General features: G+C 65.4%; 1 protein-coding gene across 1 annotated transcript in view; it reads left to right on the plus strand.

Moving 5' to 3' along the window:
- KIF26A (kinesin family member 26A) overlaps window positions 1-17,367 on the plus strand; it is a 34,459-nt gene that overhangs the window by 2,703 nt on the left and 14,389 nt on the right. Inside the window, exons 3-4 of the mRNA XM_036276300.1 lie at window positions 8,506-8,958; window positions 15,092-15,282. Coding sequence (XP_036132193.1) covers window positions 8,506-8,958; window positions 15,092-15,282 — 644 coding nt within the window. The remainder of the gene's footprint in view (window positions 1-8,505; window positions 8,959-15,091; window positions 15,283-17,367) is intronic.

The following is a 17,367-nucleotide window of genomic DNA, read 5'->3' on the forward strand; positions in this document are numbered from 1 at the left end:
CGAGACCCTGCTGTGGGACCGTGGGCAGGTCCGCCGAGAGCTGGGCCTCGGTTTCCCCTCCAGACCTGGGTCGCCTTGGTACCTATTACACAGGTGCCAGCACAGGGCGGCTCACACTCCTCAGCCCTTGTTGCTTGTGCCGTGATGCGGGCTCGAGGGTGACGGTTGCGTCTGGCTTTGGTGGCCGGGGGGCAGGCGGTGGGTGGGTGTGTCGGTCAGTCTGCCAGCCACCAGTTGCCTGCGTGTGGGGCCCCCTCTCCCCTGCTGCCCTGTGCTCTCTTCTCCCTGTGCTGGCCTTGGCTTCCCATCTGGGCAGCAGGGATGACCATGGTCCCCACCCAGGACCCCATTCATGATAGGACCATGCCCTGCCCCCTTTCTGAACCCTGATGCCCTGGAGTGTAGGGGAGTGGGCACATGCTCTGCCCACCCAGGTTGGAGCCTGGGACACTATCCTTCCTGAACTGAGCAGGACAGATGGGGCCTCCAGGCTGAGCACCCCTCACTGGGCTCCCCATTGTGCCACCTCTGACCCTGCCAGGGTCTCCAGGTGACCCCTTCAGGACCCCACATGGCCTGGAACCACCCCTCTGGACTGTCCTCCCGTGGCCTCTATGGGCCTCTCTTGTGAGTCCTGCCACAGGTACCCTCCTCCTCCCTGGCCCCCAGCTACCCTGCCAGTTGCTGCCCTCAGCTCAGTGTGCCCTCAGCCCCTCCAGGCACCCCTGCAGCTGACAGGTCTCTGCTGCCCCCCAGCCCTTCCTGTCCTGTGTCCTCACCCAGCACAGCAGCCTGGTCACCAGGTCCTGCAGACTCCTCCGCCCAGCCCGCGATGCCTGCCCATCCCTAGCTGCCCGGCCTCAGGGCAGCCAGAGGGGACTCGCCAAGGTCTGGACCCAGCAGGAGGGTCTCTGGCAAGTCCCTGGCCCCACTGTCTCAGCCTGGTCCTGCCAGACCGCGGGCCTCGTTCTCTCACTTTATCCCGTGGTGGTTTGTCACGAGCACCCCTTTTGCAGACGCCCCAGCCCCCTGTCCCTCCCATGCTTATCTGTGGGAACCACAGCTTGGGTCACCCGATGTCCTGTGGACACACCTGGGCAGCTGACTGCGGGAGGGACTCAGAGCCCACCTACCCGCCTCACCTTGAGTCCATGGCACAGAGCTCTGGCAGCGTGCCCTGTGCGTCCGGGCCCCCACCCCCAATCCCACCCCGACCCTCTGCAGGAGCTCTGCCAGGGCAGGTGCAGGGTCCAGGTCGCCCATGATGTTTGCTGAATGACTGAGTGACTAGGCTTTTCCTCCTATGCCCGTTGTGTCCACCCCAGGGCAGCTGGGCTGACCCCAGCTCTCTCCCCACCCCCCACTGAGGTGACAGCCCCCACGGAGGATGAGGGTCCCTGCCTCCTGGCAGCCGTGGGGGTGGGGGCCCTGGTTGGGGCTCTGGTCCAGCTGCCACCCAGATGTGTCGTGACCGAGGTGAGGACTCCCCTCCTCTGGAGACCTGGACACTCGACATTCGAGGTGTCAATACAGGTGCTGAATTGATTAGCGTCCTCCTGGGGCAGAATGATCAATTCTCATTTAGTTTTTGCAGATCTCTGTGTCTCTCCAAGGCAGGGGTCTGGTCCTCCCTGCCCCCTGCCCATGGCCCGCCGTGTGGCCACGCATCCGTTTACACCGAGGATTCTGAAGGCTGCTGGGAGATCGGGCTCTTGTCCAGTGCCCAGCTCGGTGACCCGGAGCCCCCCTGCCTGTCTCTGGGACCCGGCCTGGAGGTGGCGGTCCTGCCAGCTCTCTGCTCCCTGGTCACTCCCCCAGGAAGCCTTCCCGGCCGTCTGTCTCCATGGCTCCCACTGAATTTCACCAGGCGGGCGTGTGAGGGTGGGGTCCTGGGTCTGTCGTCTGCAGCTGTGGCCCTGTATGGAGTCTGGCCTGAGCTCCACCGGCTGCTGGGACCACCCCGAACCAGGGCCATGGAATCTGCCTTGGGCTCCAGAGGGCAGGGCACCTGGCCCTCAGCAGTGCTCCCTGAGCCAGGTGTTGGCAGGCTGCAGAGGCAGCCAGGGAGGTGTGAAAGGGGCGGGCACTCCCTGGGGCCGGCTGCCGGGCAGTGTCCCAGCTGGCAGGGTGCTGGATGACTCAGCTGGGAAGGGATCGTCTGTGGGACTCCGAGGCTCCCAGCAACGCTGGAACTGGACCTGGCAGGGGAGAGCGGAGGCCAGGCAGGCCTGGCTTCCTCTCCAGCCTCTGAGACCTCAGCTGGCCCTTCCCCGGCCCGGGCTGGCTCCTTCCTCCTGAGATAGATGCTCCAGTTGGTCCTCTCTGTCCCTGGGGACTTACGTTGGCTCCTTGTGCTCATCTTGTCTCTCTGCTGGTTCCAGGGGTGAGGGCGGCGGTGGGGGCTGGGATTGAGCAGGATCCAGAGCAGAGGGGGGCGTTGGGAGCTGGCCGGGGTGCAGGAGCTTTGGTTCTGGCCAAGGAGTCCAGCCGCCGTCCGAGGCGGGGCTGAGTAGGGGCTTGAGCTGTGCCTGGCCTCGCTGCCCCTCTGTTGAGAGGTGGAGGTCCGGGAGGGACGGAGGGAGGCCCCAGGTCACCCCTGAACCTCAGGCTGCTCAGAGCCTGGCCTGGGGATTCGCGATGATTTAGAATGGATTCAGGGAGTGGGCTGGGGCCTTCTCAGGGCCCCTTTAGCGTCCTGAAAGATCTCGTATTTGAGAGTTCGAAGAGCAGGGTCTTTTCTCAAATAGCAAGGAAAATCTAGTTTCCCGTTTCCCTTGCCTGCCAGGAGGCTCACGGCTCTCACCTCTACCAACCACACGGGCCCTTCCTCACGTGTCTGTGGGAACCGGTCGCTCCTTTGGTTCTAAGGTGACTGTGGCCCCGTGGTTCTGTCTTTACCTTGCACTGTGTCCTGGGACCACCGCACAGGCTTGGTGCCGGAAGGTGCGAGATACAGTCCGTAAATAGGATAAAAACTGGTTAAGTGTCCCCTTGGCTTGTCTGACCTGCGTCTGCTCATCTGTGCCGTGTGTGGAGGGGCGCGGTGGTCCAGGTCGGGCTGTCCCTTGTCAGGTCCCTGGTGGCAGCCAGGCTGGTGCCCCGGCTTCTGGCAGCCCCTTCCTCCTTGTCTGCCCCCCAAGCCCTGAGCTCTGGGTTCTGCCTTTCCTCCAGGTGACTACCTGGCTGATGAGCCGCTCTCCTGGGCGGGAGGGGAGCCCGGGCCCATCCCCGTGGTGTGGTCACTGCTCTGCAGGGCCTCAGCCTCCCCCTTTGTGAACAGGGCTCTTGGACTGACAGCCGTTATTCCTGCTCCCCTGGGTCAGGGGACCTTCCACTCTTGTGTCATGTTGGGGTGGGGGGACCCCCGTGGGGCGTGGGGGCCTGACAGCTGTCTGCGGGGTTCCCGGAGCTCCGTAGGAGGGCTCCCCGGCTCTGTCCCCCTGGCAGTGTCCCAGGCTGCGTGTGGGGCAGGGCAAGTGGGCTCAGCCAGCCCCCGGCGCTGGCGGATTTATGGTCCTGCCCTGCCCAGCCCCAGGCCGCTCCGCGCCCAGTGTCTGGTCTCAGACGGGCATCCTTCCACCGCTGCGTGTGTTGGCCTCTGACCCTGTGTTTCCAGGTGGAGCATGCCAGGCTCTGGCCCTGCCTCGTGTCCTGCTCAGGGGTGTGGGCTGCAGGGTTGGCCCCTCCTGCAATGCCCTGTCCCGGTCCTCGCCCTCCCCCTTGGCATAAGGCCACGGTGGCTCAGCTCTGCCTCCTGGAACCCCACCAGCCCCATGAACTTGGCCTGTCCCGACCCCAGGGCCTGTCACAGCCATCTCAGCTTGGCCCACTTGACGGCTGCCCTCTGCTCAGCCACACCCCCTCCCGGTCTTGTCCCTGAGGCCCCGTCTCCTTGGTCCCCATCCCTTCCTGTGTCTCTCACACTCTGAGTCACAGCTTTGCTGTGTGGCCCGAGCCAAGTGTTTTAGCCTCTCTGAGCCCCAGTCCGTAAAGGGGGCATGCTCACAGGAGCCAGCAAGTAAGGCGGTTCCCGGTGGGGTGGGCGCCGGTGGAGGCGGTCGCCCTGGTACTCTGAGGGGACCAGCATAGGGGGCCTCGGGAGCCCAGGGGTGCCTGGTGGTGGGGAGTCTGGGGGTCGGGTCTCTACATGGTGCCAGGGGCCCGTCCTGCCTGGTGTCCATTCTCTGCTGGTCGATTGGTGAGGATGACCCGCGAGGTGGTGCCCCCGACCCTGGCAGGGAGACTCTGCTTGTAGCTCAGGTTCAGATGAGGAGACAGGTCCCAGGGACCGCAGCCTGGACCCAGGGACTGGGCTGACGTGTGTCCCTGGTGAGTCCAGGTCCCCCGAGACCTGCTGAGCCCCTCGTCTGAGTGGCGGGTGTCCTGATGAAGCTGCCTCCCCACCACCCCACCCAGCAAAGGCTGTCCTGCTGGTGTGGCCTTTCGCCCCTCAGGGGTCTCTTAGTGACAGCAGGCAGAGGACAGGAGAGACCATTGAGGAGAGGCGGTCTCAATGAACTGGTGTGTGCCCGGAGCTGCCCAGCTGGCTGGCGCCTGGCACAGGGCCTTGGGGATGGGTGCTGGTCAGTGCTGGGTGGGCTGGGCTGTGCCCCCTGCTCCCCTCCCCTCCCCCTAGCAGAGAAGGGAGCCTGGGTCAGCCCCAGGCTGATGGGGCTGGAATGTCAGACAAGGAACTGGCTGGCGGACAAGGGAGGGTCCAGCTCCGGTCTCTAGGTCTTCCCGGGGAGCCAGCGGGCTTGGGTGGGCTGGGAGTTGGGCCCTTGGTGAGGCGCCCGGTGGGAGGGAGGGGCCTGGGCAGCCGAGTGGCCGGCCACAGCCTGGCGGTTTCCAGGCTGGAAAACTGAGCTCTGATCCCTGACCTGCCCTCAGTCCCGCCAGGCTGCACGAGACATCGGAATGTCCTCGGTCCCGGACAGCAGAGCCCAGAGGCGGTGCCTGGCTCAGCAGCCGGGGGTCCCTTCCTGGACCTGTTGTCAACTCCGGAAACGGCGGCTGCACGGGGTCACTGCCTGCTTTGTTTGTGGAGGGAGGGGGGTGAGGCCAAGGGCAGCTGCCCGCGAAGACCCCGCTTGCCCCTGCCTGCTCCCCTTCACAGTGTGGCGGCTGGGGAGGGGATCTGGGCTCGGGCGCTCCTCTAGGCTGGGCATCTGGTCCGGTTTGCCCCCAGAGGGTGCTGGGGCCCCCTTTCTAAAGAGGGGGTGACGGGGGCTCGGAGAACGTTCTCTCAGCCCTGAGGTCTTGGGGCTTCGCTGAGTTGGGGAGCAGGCCCCTCCCAGCCCCCTCCCACGGTGGCCTCAACTGGGATGTGGTCAGTTCCTGTCCGGCCGCGGGGAGAAGCCTCTCCTGGTGGTGGTTTTGGTGGGGCAGCTTGTCCGTGCTGAAGTCCCCCTAGACCCCCAGCGCAGAGAAAGTAGGAGGGTTACTTAAAGCAACCTTGAGACCCCAGAAATGTGATGAGGAGCGGGAAGGCATGTCCCGGAGCGGCTCCCCGAATCCCTGGTCGCGGGATGGGCAGGTGGCGCGCAGTGCCAAATTGAATCAAATTAAGAAAAACATTTTCCAAGTGCAAGTAAAATATCTGTTTAATTAGGCCCCAAAGAGAAAATTAAAAGTAATATTTTGCAGCGGGGTAATTACTGTCTTTCTGAAGGTGCCGGGCAGCAGAGGGAGGGGTGGTTGAGGGGTGGTGTGGGCCCTGGGTTCTTAGGGCTGGGACCCTTCAGGGGCCGGGGCCTGTGGACCCCATGGCTCCAGGAAGGGTTGGGGAAGGGTCGGCTCCCCTCTGGTCTTCCCAGCCTCTGTGCTGAGGTCCGAGATTGTTGGCCTGGGCCAGGAGGCCCAGAGAGGGCTGCCCAGGGCATGGCGTGCTGTGGCCAGTGCCAGCCCCTGGGAGAAAGCCCCCCTCCCTGGAGTCCTGGGTGCTGGGGTGACAGCTCGGCTCTGGGTCTGTCCTGGCCAAAGCTTGCTGGTCCCTAGGTGGCCAGGCAGATTGGAGAGGTCTCGGGTCCCTCTGGTTCGGGGCGTCTGGCTCTGTGTGACCGCGTGCAGTGAGTGTCCATGCTGCCCGGGCTCACGCTCCAGCAGAGCTGCCTGGCCTGCCTGGGAGGCTCCGGGCGGGGCTGTCACCCCACTGGGTCTCCCATGGTTGCCCTAGGCAGGTCTCTCCTGTCTGGTGTCTGTCTCTGTGTCTGCGTCTCTGTCTCTGTGTGTGGTCTGAGACAGGTTGAAGAGATGGCCCCTGCCCCATGCCAGGGCCCTGGTGTGTCTGGGTGGGGCCTCCTTCAGCTTGTGAAAAGAAGAGCTGGACCAGAGTGGGTCCTGGGCACTGTGAGCACGGCAGCCCCTGCTGTGGGCTCCCCAGCAGGTGACCAGGCAGCCTGGGCTTGTCTTTCTGTGATAGGGGTGCTCCCCCCAGGGGCTTTGGTGATCAGTGCCCAGGCCTGAGTGGGCTGGGGCCTCCCTGACAGCTGCTGTCTGAATTCCTGATGACACAGCTGGGGTGGGGGTTGGGGGGCTTGAGCAGGAGTAAGTGGGGGGTGCTGCCCTGGTTTCCTGTTTCCTTCCCCCCAGCCTCTGTGCCAGCTGGCTGTGGTGGGGTGCTGGGGATCTGGTACATGCCTAGGTCAGCCCCCCCCTTCCTGCTTCCTCCTCGTAGCCCATGGCGGGGGCCCAGGGGCTCCCCGAGAGGTCTGAGGTCCCTAAGACAGGCAGAGGCCCGAGAACAATGGGCTGCCGGGGCTGGGGCCTGGCAGGGGCTGGGCCGCCTTTCAAGTCAGGTTAATGGCTCTAGCAGGCGCGTCCCTCCCGGCCACCATTAGTGGCCTCCCGCTGAGTGGAAAAACTGGAGTAATCGGAGCCAGGACCTGGGAAACGGGGAGTGACAGCCTGGGGACAGGGGTCTGGATTCCATCTGTAGCCCACGTGCCAGCCCAAGAGAGGTTCCCGCAGCGTTTCCACGCCCCCCCCCCCCCGCAGGACGCCACAGCCACCTCAGGAGGGGGGGGGTGTTCACGAGTCCGAGCCTCGCCAGGCACCGCGGAGGCCTGGGGCCCTGCAGCCCCCGCCGGGGAAAAGCCAGGCCGTCTGGTGTGGCCCCTGCCAGGCAGCTGGACGTGGTGTGGCCAGGTCACCCTTCCAGCCCACCTGGTCTCCCTGGGGGTGTGGGGACAGCTTTGTGGCTGCCCTGAGTGTGGGCTGGGCCCGGTACCAGGCACAGAGGGGCGGCTGCTCACCTCTCCGCAAGGCCACCACCCGCCACCGCTGCCCCGCACTCGAGCTCCCAGGCCAGGCTCAGCGAGTCAGGCTCAGGGAGCCGGGGTGGGTGACGAGACCCACCTCTTCATCTGAGAGACGGTTGTGTTCGGGGAGGCCCTCGGCCCCTTCGTGGTCAGCAGGGCCGCTGGACCGGCTGGGTGGCGTGGCCTGCAGCGGGCAGGGCGGCCTGTGGCCGGGAGGCAGGAAGGCCCTGGCTCTGCACGTGGGCAGCACGTGGAGGCCGGGGTGGGGGGCAGGTGTGGGTCGGCAGGTGACCGGCTGGCTGGTGGAGACACGGGCCTGTGTTTCAGTCTGCTCGGCTGGGTCGGCACTGGGGGTCCTGGCTGGTCACGGCCGCGCCCAGCTGGGCCCTGGCTCAGACCCTGCCCCCTGCAGGGCTGTCCTGGGGGGCAGTGAGGGAGAGTCAGGGTGGCAGTCAGGGAGGGCTGGGCCCTCCAGGGTTCCTCCTGACAATTGGTGTCCTCCTCCTCCTCATCCTTCCAGAGGCATCACTTCCTCCAGGAAGCCCTCTCTGATCTCCCGGCCTCCTCTAGGCTCCTCTGGCTCTTGTTAGTCCTCTCTGGACACCAGGCTCATGGGTAGGGAGACCTGTGTGTCCCCTAGTGTAGGGCAGGGGCGCTGGGCTTCAGGGGCAAGCCCATGCCTGAGAAGGGCCTCTTGACTCCCCGCTGGCCGCATCAGTGGCCCGGGACTGCCTGGCTTCGGCACACAGATGTTGACGTTGCATTTTCCTCCTGATCCCAGCCAGGGCTGGAGGCTTTCCAGAGAGAGGTCTCCAGCTGCCCAGGCCCTCCTCGCCGGGGTGGTAGATGTTGCTTTCCACTGGGGCCCTGGGGCGCTGGCCACACCCAGCCTTGGAAGGCCCGGGCTGGGGCGGGGGTGGGGGTGGGGGTGGGGGTCTGGCCCTGCGCTGCAGCTTCCTGGCTGCTCCTCACCCCGCGGCCTTGGCTGCTCGTGACCTGGGTGTTGGGGAGCAGGCGGCTGCCTCGTGCGCTGTGATGAGTCTGGTGGCGATGGCGGGAAGGTGGGCAGTGTCAAGGGCACCACGGGCCTCGCTGTTCAGCTCTGATCAGTATTTTCCCGCTGGGCACGTACAGACGAAAGCTGGCGGGGCTCACTCATCAGTTATGGGTGGTGTGCTGGGGATGGGGAGGAACGGGTGGTGGGACCTGGCGCTCCGGCTCTGACACCTGTCCCTTGTCCCCCCAGGACCCCTGCCTCTCTGCTCTGCTTCTCGACAAGCTCCCGGCGCCCGGCGCTCTGTCTTCATACCGCCCAGAGGCCGAGCGCCGCTGTGACGTCTGTGCCACCCACCTGCACCAGCTCACGCGGGAGGCCCTGCGGCTGCTCCAGGCTCCCGCTGGCTGCGAGGACCTTGACGGCCCTCACGGAGGCCCTGGCCCTGCGCCATCCAGCCCCAGCTCCACGACCAGCCCGAGGGACGTGCCCGTGGTGATGGGCCCAGCTGGGAGGCAGCCGGGCCGTGTGGGGCCAGACAGGAGGAAGGGGCTGGCCTGGCCGTCCGGGCCCAGTGTCCAGGTGTCGGTGGCACCTGCCGGCCTGGGCGGGGCACTGAGCACAGTCACTATCCAGGCTCAGCAGTGCCTGGAGGGCATGTGGAGTGTCTCAAAGGTCAACAGCTTCCTGCCACCGTCGTGCCTGGTGAGTGCCCCGGGCAGGGTGGGCTGCAGTCCCCTGTCGCGCAGGCAGGGTGTCGGCGGCTGTGTTCGAGCGGGTCCCCTCCTGGGGGTCTGTGTTCACGTCTCACCATCAGCGCTGGGGCTGTGGACGTTGGAGGAGCCACCCAGAAGTCCTCAGCCCTGAGTCAGGTCTGCCCACAAGGTCACTGGTGGGCAGCGTCCTCTCGTGTCCCCGGGAGTATCGCGACCAGACAGTGCCTGTGCGTGTGGTCGGTGTGGTGTGGCCACTCTTTTCCCCTTGACCACACGTGGCCCTGTGGGCTGGGGGAAGGGTCTCGTGGGCTCCTGGGATGAGGGCAGATCGTCAGCCTGGGAGGGAACATTTCCACGTGAGGAGGGTCCCCTGCGCCTCCAAGCTCTCCTGCCGTGCCAAGCGGCCCCAGGGGCCTGGCCGGGGGCAGCAGGGCCTGGAGTGTGGGAGGCCTGTGTCCCTCCCTCACTGGCCAGTTCTCAGGAACCGCCTGTCCCGTTGACTGAAGGAAACTCCTCCCCTGCAAGGCTTGCCCCCGCCCACTCATTGCCCATGGCAGCGGGCTCAGAACTCTGTGGAGCCAGCTCTGGGCACCAGTGGGTGTGATGGGTGCCACGGGCCTGCGCCGGGCGTTCTCGGAGGGCACTGAGCCGAAGGCCATAGTCCGAGATGAAGCCAGCTCTGGGGGTGCACTGGGGGCCCCACGCTTTTCCATCAGCCTCAGAGCGTTGCTGGTGGGAGTTTCTCCCGGCGTCCTCTGTGTCCCCCAGTGTCTCATCCTGGAGAAGGGGTCACAGGACGGGGTGCTAGCAGCGGGTGGGGTGTTGGGCAGGGGTTTCCTGGGACACTGGAGGGAGTGGCTGGGACCGGGATGCGCACTGCCTCAGGAGGCCCTGGCTGCCCTGCCTGAGGGGGACCTTCCCCTGGGGGTCATCGCCTTCACATGCTCCCCTCTGCTTGGTTGGGGACTGAGGGAGAATCTTGCTGTGCCCAGGATAGGGGTTCACCAGAAACAAAGTAAGGAGGACTCTCCAAGTACAGGGAGTGGTCTGTAGAGTGGAGGCCTGGGGTATGAGGCACAGGGCACGGGGGCCTCCCCAGAGGGTATGAGGGGCCTTATCAGGACTGGGGGAGGGGAGGAGGGTGTGGGACCGGGTGATGATACTGCACAGGTGTGTGTAGGTGCATAGCAAAGCCCCGCCCCCTGCATGTCACCCTTCCCCACGAAGCCCCAGGGGCAGAGAGCGATGGGTGGCTGTGGAAAGGTTTCTACTGGTATGTTTTAAGGCACCACGAGGCCAGGGGCACCAGCTTGCCCAGATGTCCGCTGCAGTCTGTGCCGGCGGGGCTGCAGGGGACAGACGGAGGGCCCCTAGCTGCTGGGGCAAAGTCCCGTAGGATCTCAGTGCCGGGCAGGCTGGTCCTGGCCCCCCCTCCGGGCTTGCTGGCCCCTCTGAGGTCGGTGGATTGGGGCTGGATGTCGCCCCTTCCGCGTGGCCTCTGGTGAGGTCCTACCCTTCGCGGCGTTGGCCCCCATGCCTCGCGGTGTCCTTGGAGCCCCCGGTTCCTGGTGGCTTTGGGATGGGGTGCATGGAGAGCTCTTGGGAAGAACTTCTGGACCTGAACTAGTGCCCATGTGGGGTGCCACACCTTGGGGGTGACCTCGCAGCCTCCTACTCATCCGTTTATTCTTCCTGGGCTGAGGCCAGGAAGAGGGGGGCCACCCCCACCGCATCTGGGGTGCCTCCTGCCTGAGAGCTGGGCTGCCCGAGGGGAATGTGCCAGGGGAACCCTAAGGCGGGACAGCAGCCCAGGAGAGCTGGGCGCCTTCCTGGAGGAGGTGGCCTTGATCTGGGCCCAGAAGGAGGTGTCAGAGGTGGTGGGCTGAGGGCCAGGTGTGGCGGGGACAGTGGAGGCCGTTAGAAATAGGCAGAGGCTCCTAACCGGGGCCTCAAGTGCCAGGCGGAAGGGGCGGCAGTGGCCCTGAGGGCTCCCGGAACCGAGGGGGGACGCGAGCTGGCTGTTGGGGCTGCAGGGTCGGTGCAACCGGAGTCCGTGCTCAGGTGGGGTCACTGGCCTCTCGCCGGGTGGCCCTGCCTGTGGTCTGCACACCATAAAACGTGGGCATTTAAAGCTCCCTCTTTGTTTTATGGGTGCATTGATTGCATCCGGGTGGGTGGGAATGGATTTATAATTAGACAACAGGCCTGGCGATCAATAGGGAGATTATTAGAACCATAAATAGAACTTTAAGACTCAGATGAGGTCATTTCTCCTGCGCCAGGGCATCGATCACTAGCCGTGGCCCTGGACGTTAGAGATCGCGTGTGGGGTGGAGAGTTAAACACTTCTGGAAGGACGTGCTGCGAATCTCGCTGACCGTCCGCGGGCCCGGGCTCGCTTCCAGGCAGCATGGGCCTGGGCTGGCGGGTGGCCCCTCTGGAGCCCGCCTGAGCTCGGTCTTGCGCAGGATGGCAGGATGGGCAGGATGGGCAGGGGACATTGGCTTGGCCAGGGGGAAGGTCTTTGCAGGTGGCACCGGAGCTCCGAGGGCCCGGAACCTTCTGGGTGCCGTGGCTGGGAGCCTGCTCTGAGCCTTCTGGGGGTCGTGCAGTGGGCATGGCCATCCACAGAGCCCCATGTCCAGGTGAGGCAGCCCTCGGCCAGCCATGGCCGTATGCAAGCCGTGTTCCTCCTCCCACATTGGTGGCACGGGGTTCGGCCCTTTCCAGGTCCTTCCACCTCCTGAGTGTCCGGCGAGGCTCCTGGCTGGGGGGCCGCCCAGTGGGACAGTCTGGCTTTAGCTTCCTAGACTGTTGGGTGCCCATGGGAGCTGGGCTCCCACAGCTGCCCCGAGTGCTGGGCAGTGGCCATGGGGCGCCCCGTGCTGGCAGAGCGCCCGTCAGACACTCACAGGACACCTGCCCTGATTCGGCAGCCAAATGCCTTCATGCAGAGGCTTTGGCCTCCTGACCCCACAGTCAGCCGGAGGTAGCACAGGCTGGGGTGGCCGGGGTGGGGCTGAGAGGCATGCTGCTGCCGGGAGCCAGGCCAGCAGGGCCGTGCAAACCCCCCGGGTCCTATGGGCACGGGTCTGGCCTGCTTGGGGTCCCAGGGCTCCTAGACCAGCAGGACCTGGAGCAGAGAGTTTTTGGCTGGCCCCTGGTCTGGGCCAGTGGAGGCCTGGCCTGGATGGGGAGGATGGAGGGCTTCCTGGGGGAGGTGCTGCATGGTACTTTGACCTGCAGAGTGGGAGGTGAGGTCATGTGGTGGGGACCCAGGAGGAGCCAGGGTTTTCCTCTATCCTCAGAGGTTGGGTGGCACAGGCTTGGAGGCGTTGCTCCTGCTGTACCCCCAATGCAAGCCTGCTTTCGTCCCTGCCTGGTGGGGTCCCTGGTGGGTGCCCACTTGTCCTCAGGGACGTGGCTGGGATGGGGGGTGCGGATGGAGCTTTGTGTGGGTTCTGGCTTGTCTCTCTAACGTAACCCGTTGCTGGTGCCCCAGTTCGGGCCTCGGTTTACCCAGTGGAGTGGAGGTTGGACAGGATGGCGCCCTCTCCCCGTGAGGCTGCAGCAAAGCTGCTTCTGTGATGGGTGGGGTGGGATGAGGCACCTGTGGGGGGACATTCCCAGCAGGGGGCCCTTTGGGTGACTAGCGGAGCTTTGAGGGGCAGCCTGGTCTGCCTCACTGGGGCCCTGGTGCCTGACATATGCCCACTGAGTGATACCATCTGTGCCCTGCGCAGGGTTGAGACTATGTCTGCAAGATTCAGCCTGGCTTCCCCTTAACCCCCCACCCCTGCTCTCCCTCCTCTGGGCACGAAATAGCCCCCAGGATATATGTGACCTGAGGGCTGGTGCATGCTGCTTTCTCAGGCTGGAATCTGACCTGTGTGGGCTTCAGGCCTAGAGGGTCCCTCGGAAATGGGTTAGCGTGGCGTTTCCCAAACTGTGTTCCGTGGAACCCCAGCGCCCCACCTGGGGCACCACGTGGAGACCTGTGGGCGTGGCTGCCGGCAGGAGCCCTCTGCTAGGCGGGCCCCACCTGGATGGCGGCCTCACGCTCTCCTCTCCCTTTTCTTTCGTTGCTGCCCTGGCTCCTCCATCACGTTTTCTGTTTGGCCACCTGCCTGCCGCTCACCCCTCTGTCTTCTGTCCCCATGTCGTGGTCTTCCCTCCCACCCCTCCTGCCCCTCTGGCTTCTTTTGGCGTGCCTGGGTTCTGCTTCTGGCAGGAGTCGGCAGTGGCCGTCCCAGTGGCCGGAGCCGTGTCTCGGCAGCTCGTGGGACGGCGGAGCCGAGGCGCGTGCGGGACACCCGTGACAGGTCAGTGTCGGGGCTCAGCCACGCAGGCATGCTGGGTGGCCTGCACTGTCACAGCAGCTGGGCAGAGGTGCCTGCTGGAGCTGGGGGGCTGGCTGGGCCTGGTGGGGTGTGGGGACCGGCGGGTGGGGTGCAGCCCTCTGCCTGGCCAGGAGGACGCCTCACTGGACCCCGATCTGGTGGGGCCTGGACTGCTGTCTCGTGGGCCTGTCCCGGGGCTGGACCAGCTGTGGTGACATCACTGTGCTGGAGCCGCAGCCTCCACGGGACAGGAGCTTCCGCGGGAGCACACGCTGAGTGTGGGAAGGGCCGCAGCTCTAGTTCTCTGCCCAGGCCTGGCTGGCCCTCCTTCCGCACGCTGTTCTGGCTGTGCCCTCTGCTCCTGAACCCCGCTTCCCTCAGTGCGCGGCCCTCTCCAGCCGTGTGCCGGGTCGCCTTGGGTCTGTGTCCCCCCGGGCTGTGCACTCTCGGAGAGTAGATTTATGGAACCCCTGCTATGTGCCAGGCAAGGTGCCTGGCACAGAGATGTGGAGACCAGACACCTCTAGGGCCTCCTGCTCCCAGCATGCTCTAGGTGTCCATGGAAGTGGGTAGAATGGGAGAGTAAGGGGCTGATGAATTGAGCATGGCCGTGACTCGGGGTGAGAAGCGCTAGACAGACTGAGGGGAGCTGAGGAGAGGTCAGACAGCTCGGGGACGCCAGGGCAGGGCACCTGTGGCGGGTGCAGGGAATGGCCTGGAGAAAGAGAGGGCTGGGTTCTGAGGGATGCATAGGAGTTCCTGCCCTGTAGGCAGAGGCAAGCGTGCTGGCACAATGCCTGGTGAGGGCCTGGGCTGTTCCAGCCTTCTTGGAGCCCTAGGAGAGTAGCTGGTGCCCTGGGGGCCAGGTGGGGGTGCTTGGCTTCCATCCATCTCGAGGTTTGGGGGATTCTCTGTGAACTTCCTGTGCAGACATGGTTTTTCTGTGTCCCAAGAGGGGTTGGGAAGCCGATGCTGACCCTGGGTTGGGTGGGGTGAGACCCTGCACAACAGAGAGGAGTCGTGCTGCCCTGCGTGGCAGGACCTCCTTCCAGAACATTCCTCCTGGGGCCCGGTGACTTACTCTGCTGAAGTGCCCTGCTGGCCTCTAGCTGGGCGCTCCAGAGTGTGGCTGCCCCCCGGGTTCCTCACCCGCACAGGGCCTCACGGAGGATGTCTCAGGCAGAGGTTGTCGCCGGCCCTGGGGGCCGGGCCCTGGAAGGCTGGACAGGGACCCTGGGGGCAGCAGCGGGCCTGGGTCAGGGACTGACATTTGCACTCCAGCGTGGCGTGCGGTGGCTGGGTCTCTGGTTTGCTGGCGCCGGCCCCGGAGCACGTGACCCCATTTGTGCTTCTTTTCGAGGCTGTCCTCGCCGGGACTCCTGTTAGCTAATTAGTGGGAAATGCCAGGGTAGTATTTCAGACACGGGAACATCTACAGTATCACCCGCAGGGCAATTAGCGCTCGTGACAAATATTTATTGTAGTTTTTTCTCTAACTGTGCCTTTGGGTGCTCCCAGATGGTCAGCCCAGGGGTGAGGGGCACAGGATCCCTGTCCATCTGTCCCGACCACTGTGGCCGCTGCATTTCTGGGACTCGATGGGGGAGGGGCTGCAAAGGCAGGCCCAGGGCGGCATCTCCCCCCGCCCTATCCCTGGGGCAGAGTGCCCAGTGCCCAGAGCTGACAGGGGCCCGTGTGGGGCCTGGGCGCGTGCCGGGCTGGGGTGGGCCGGTGCCTGAGCACAGGTACCTGTTTCTCAGGTGGCTCTGTCCTTTCCTGTAGGCAGAAGCAGCGGTGGCTGCCGTGGCGGTGGCAGACACGGTCCGAGACGGCCCTCCCCCCGTGGGCCCTGACGGCGTGTCGAAGATGTGGGGCCGAGGTGGGGCCTGCACAGCGGCCCTGGTCTCCCCAGCCCCGGGCACCCCGGCCAGGGGCTCCACGGGCCCGTCGGCTGCGGCCTCCTTCTTCGTCAGGTATGTTGACAGGGCCTGGGCAAGAACATTTTGTGGGGGGCCTCGGCTCCAGCCCCAGTAGCCTGGGGGCCTCCCTGGGAGAACCGTGACCTCACTGCTGCTGAGTTGAGTGGAAGGAGGGCTTTGGGGTTCGCCGCTGGCCACCAGGGCACCCCGCTGATGGCAGAGGCCTCCCACCCCAAGAGTGGGATGCAGCCCAGAGATTAGAAGGGGCAAGTCTCCTGCCCCTTCTGAGCTGTGCAACCTTGGGCAAGCCACATGGCCTCTCTGCACCTGCCCCCCCCCCCCCGCCTCCCCTCTGTCAGATGGTGCTTTCTTCAGAACTGTGTGAGGGGCAGGGAGCCGATGTCTGTGCAGCTCAGCCGGGGTGTCCTGGGCCTGTCTTGGGACCTGTCCACAGGGGAGGTGGACACAGGCATCAGGGCAGCTCCCCTGAAGTCAGGGAAGGGGGGTTGGGAGTGGGGGGGAATGGCCCAAGGGGGCATGTCTGGGTGACAGCCCAGGACCGCCCCCCATGGTTAGGGCCAGCTCCGCAGCCAGGAGCCCAGTGCGTCCCTGTCCCAGGCCCGAGCTCTGGTGCACGGAGGGGCTGGAGTCCAGGGCTTGCTCTCCCTCAGGGGCCTGGGTGTCTGGCCGGGAGGCCTGTCAGGCGGGGCACTGTGGGCCGAGGTGTGGCGGCGTGAGCCCTGAGGGAGCGGCAGGCCCTGCTCTCTCTGCAGACCACGGGCGAGGTGGCGGAAATGAGCCGTAATGGCAGGTCCTGCAGGGTCACTGTCCCTTCAGCCGCCCTGTGGTGCTGATAAGCTCGGCCATGCATCACGCCTGATGGCAGGACTGGCACCTCACTGGGGGTCTGGGCAAGCTGTGGGGCCTGATTGGGGGGTGGCGGGTGGGGTGCATGATGGGGTGTTGTTGGGGCACAAGGCTGGTACCCAGGTCGGGGTGTCCTAGCTGGGTGGAGCCTGCGGCCCCAATTAAGCCCTGGCTGTGTGGCTGAGACCCTCTGGCTTGGGGAACAGCAGGGGCAGACCCCGCGGCTGAGACGGCCCCTCCCAGTCGGTCTCTGCCCTGGCCGTGGGCAGCGATGCTCCCTCGGGCTGCGGATGCCTGGCCCGTCCACGCCTGAGACGCCCTGGAAAGGAAGCAGACCGGCCCCTGGGTCCTGGGGGCCACACTGGCTCATTAGCGACCCTGTGGCCCCCCAGAGCAAACCTGCAGCCTTTTGTCTGGAACCTGGCAAGGCTGCTGCTGACCTTGGGAAGTTACCATAGAAACAGGCACATCGGCTGGGACAGGGAGGCAGGTTTTCCGGGGAGCCGCGGGGAGGGCACTGCCGCTCGCCATTACTTCCAGCCTGTTGGATGTCCGCATCCCAGCGGCTTCTTGAAGGTTTATGGGCCCAGTGGGGGGGTGCCCTGGAGACTGGGAGCGCACTCCCCAGCTCCTGCCTGCCTTGGGCCCGAGACCTGCTGTTCTTTGGGGCTGCGGCACCCTCCGCCGGCAGGTGAAATGGGGTGCTCCATAGCTGTACACCCTCCCTTGTTTTGTGGGGGCTGCAGCTTAGAGAGGGAAGGGGCTTGTCCAGAGTCCCCAGGGGATGTGGATCTACCGGACCCCGCCCAGGGGCCTAAGGTGCCACCTGAGCTGTGCTCTGTGCTCCCGGGACTAGAGGGCAGAGCTGACCCCGGCCCATGACATGTCCTGCCCCTGTAGGTTTCTGGCTATTGGGGGCGGGTGTCTGTGGAGGCAGCTGGGATCTGTGAAGTGAGTGCTGTCCATAGTGCTGTGCACCATGAGGTGGGCTTTGAAGGTTGCGTAGGAGTTTGGTGTTTGCAAGGGGAGGCGAATGGTGTGTGGGTTAGGACTCTGCATTCTCCTTGGGTCCCTGAGCACTCCCCACAGATCTCTCAAGGACCTCTGTGCCAGGAGGGAGGTGGGTGTCTCGGAGCCCAGGAGTGAGGCCTGGTGCCCTGTACCCCTCAGTGGTCTGGGTCGGCCACTCGGGCACAGTGGCCGCAGCTGTAACAGAGTTCTGCGTGCCCGCCCCCACCAGCGTTCTGGAAAGGCTGGGCCTCGTGGGCAGGC

Source organism: Molossus molossus, unplaced genomic scaffold (assembly GCF_014108415.1).
Source record: "Molossus molossus isolate mMolMol1 unplaced genomic scaffold, mMolMol1.p scaffold_m16_p_1, whole genome shotgun sequence".
NCBI classification, from domain to species: Eukaryota; Metazoa; Chordata; class Mammalia; order Chiroptera; family Molossidae; genus Molossus; species Molossus molossus.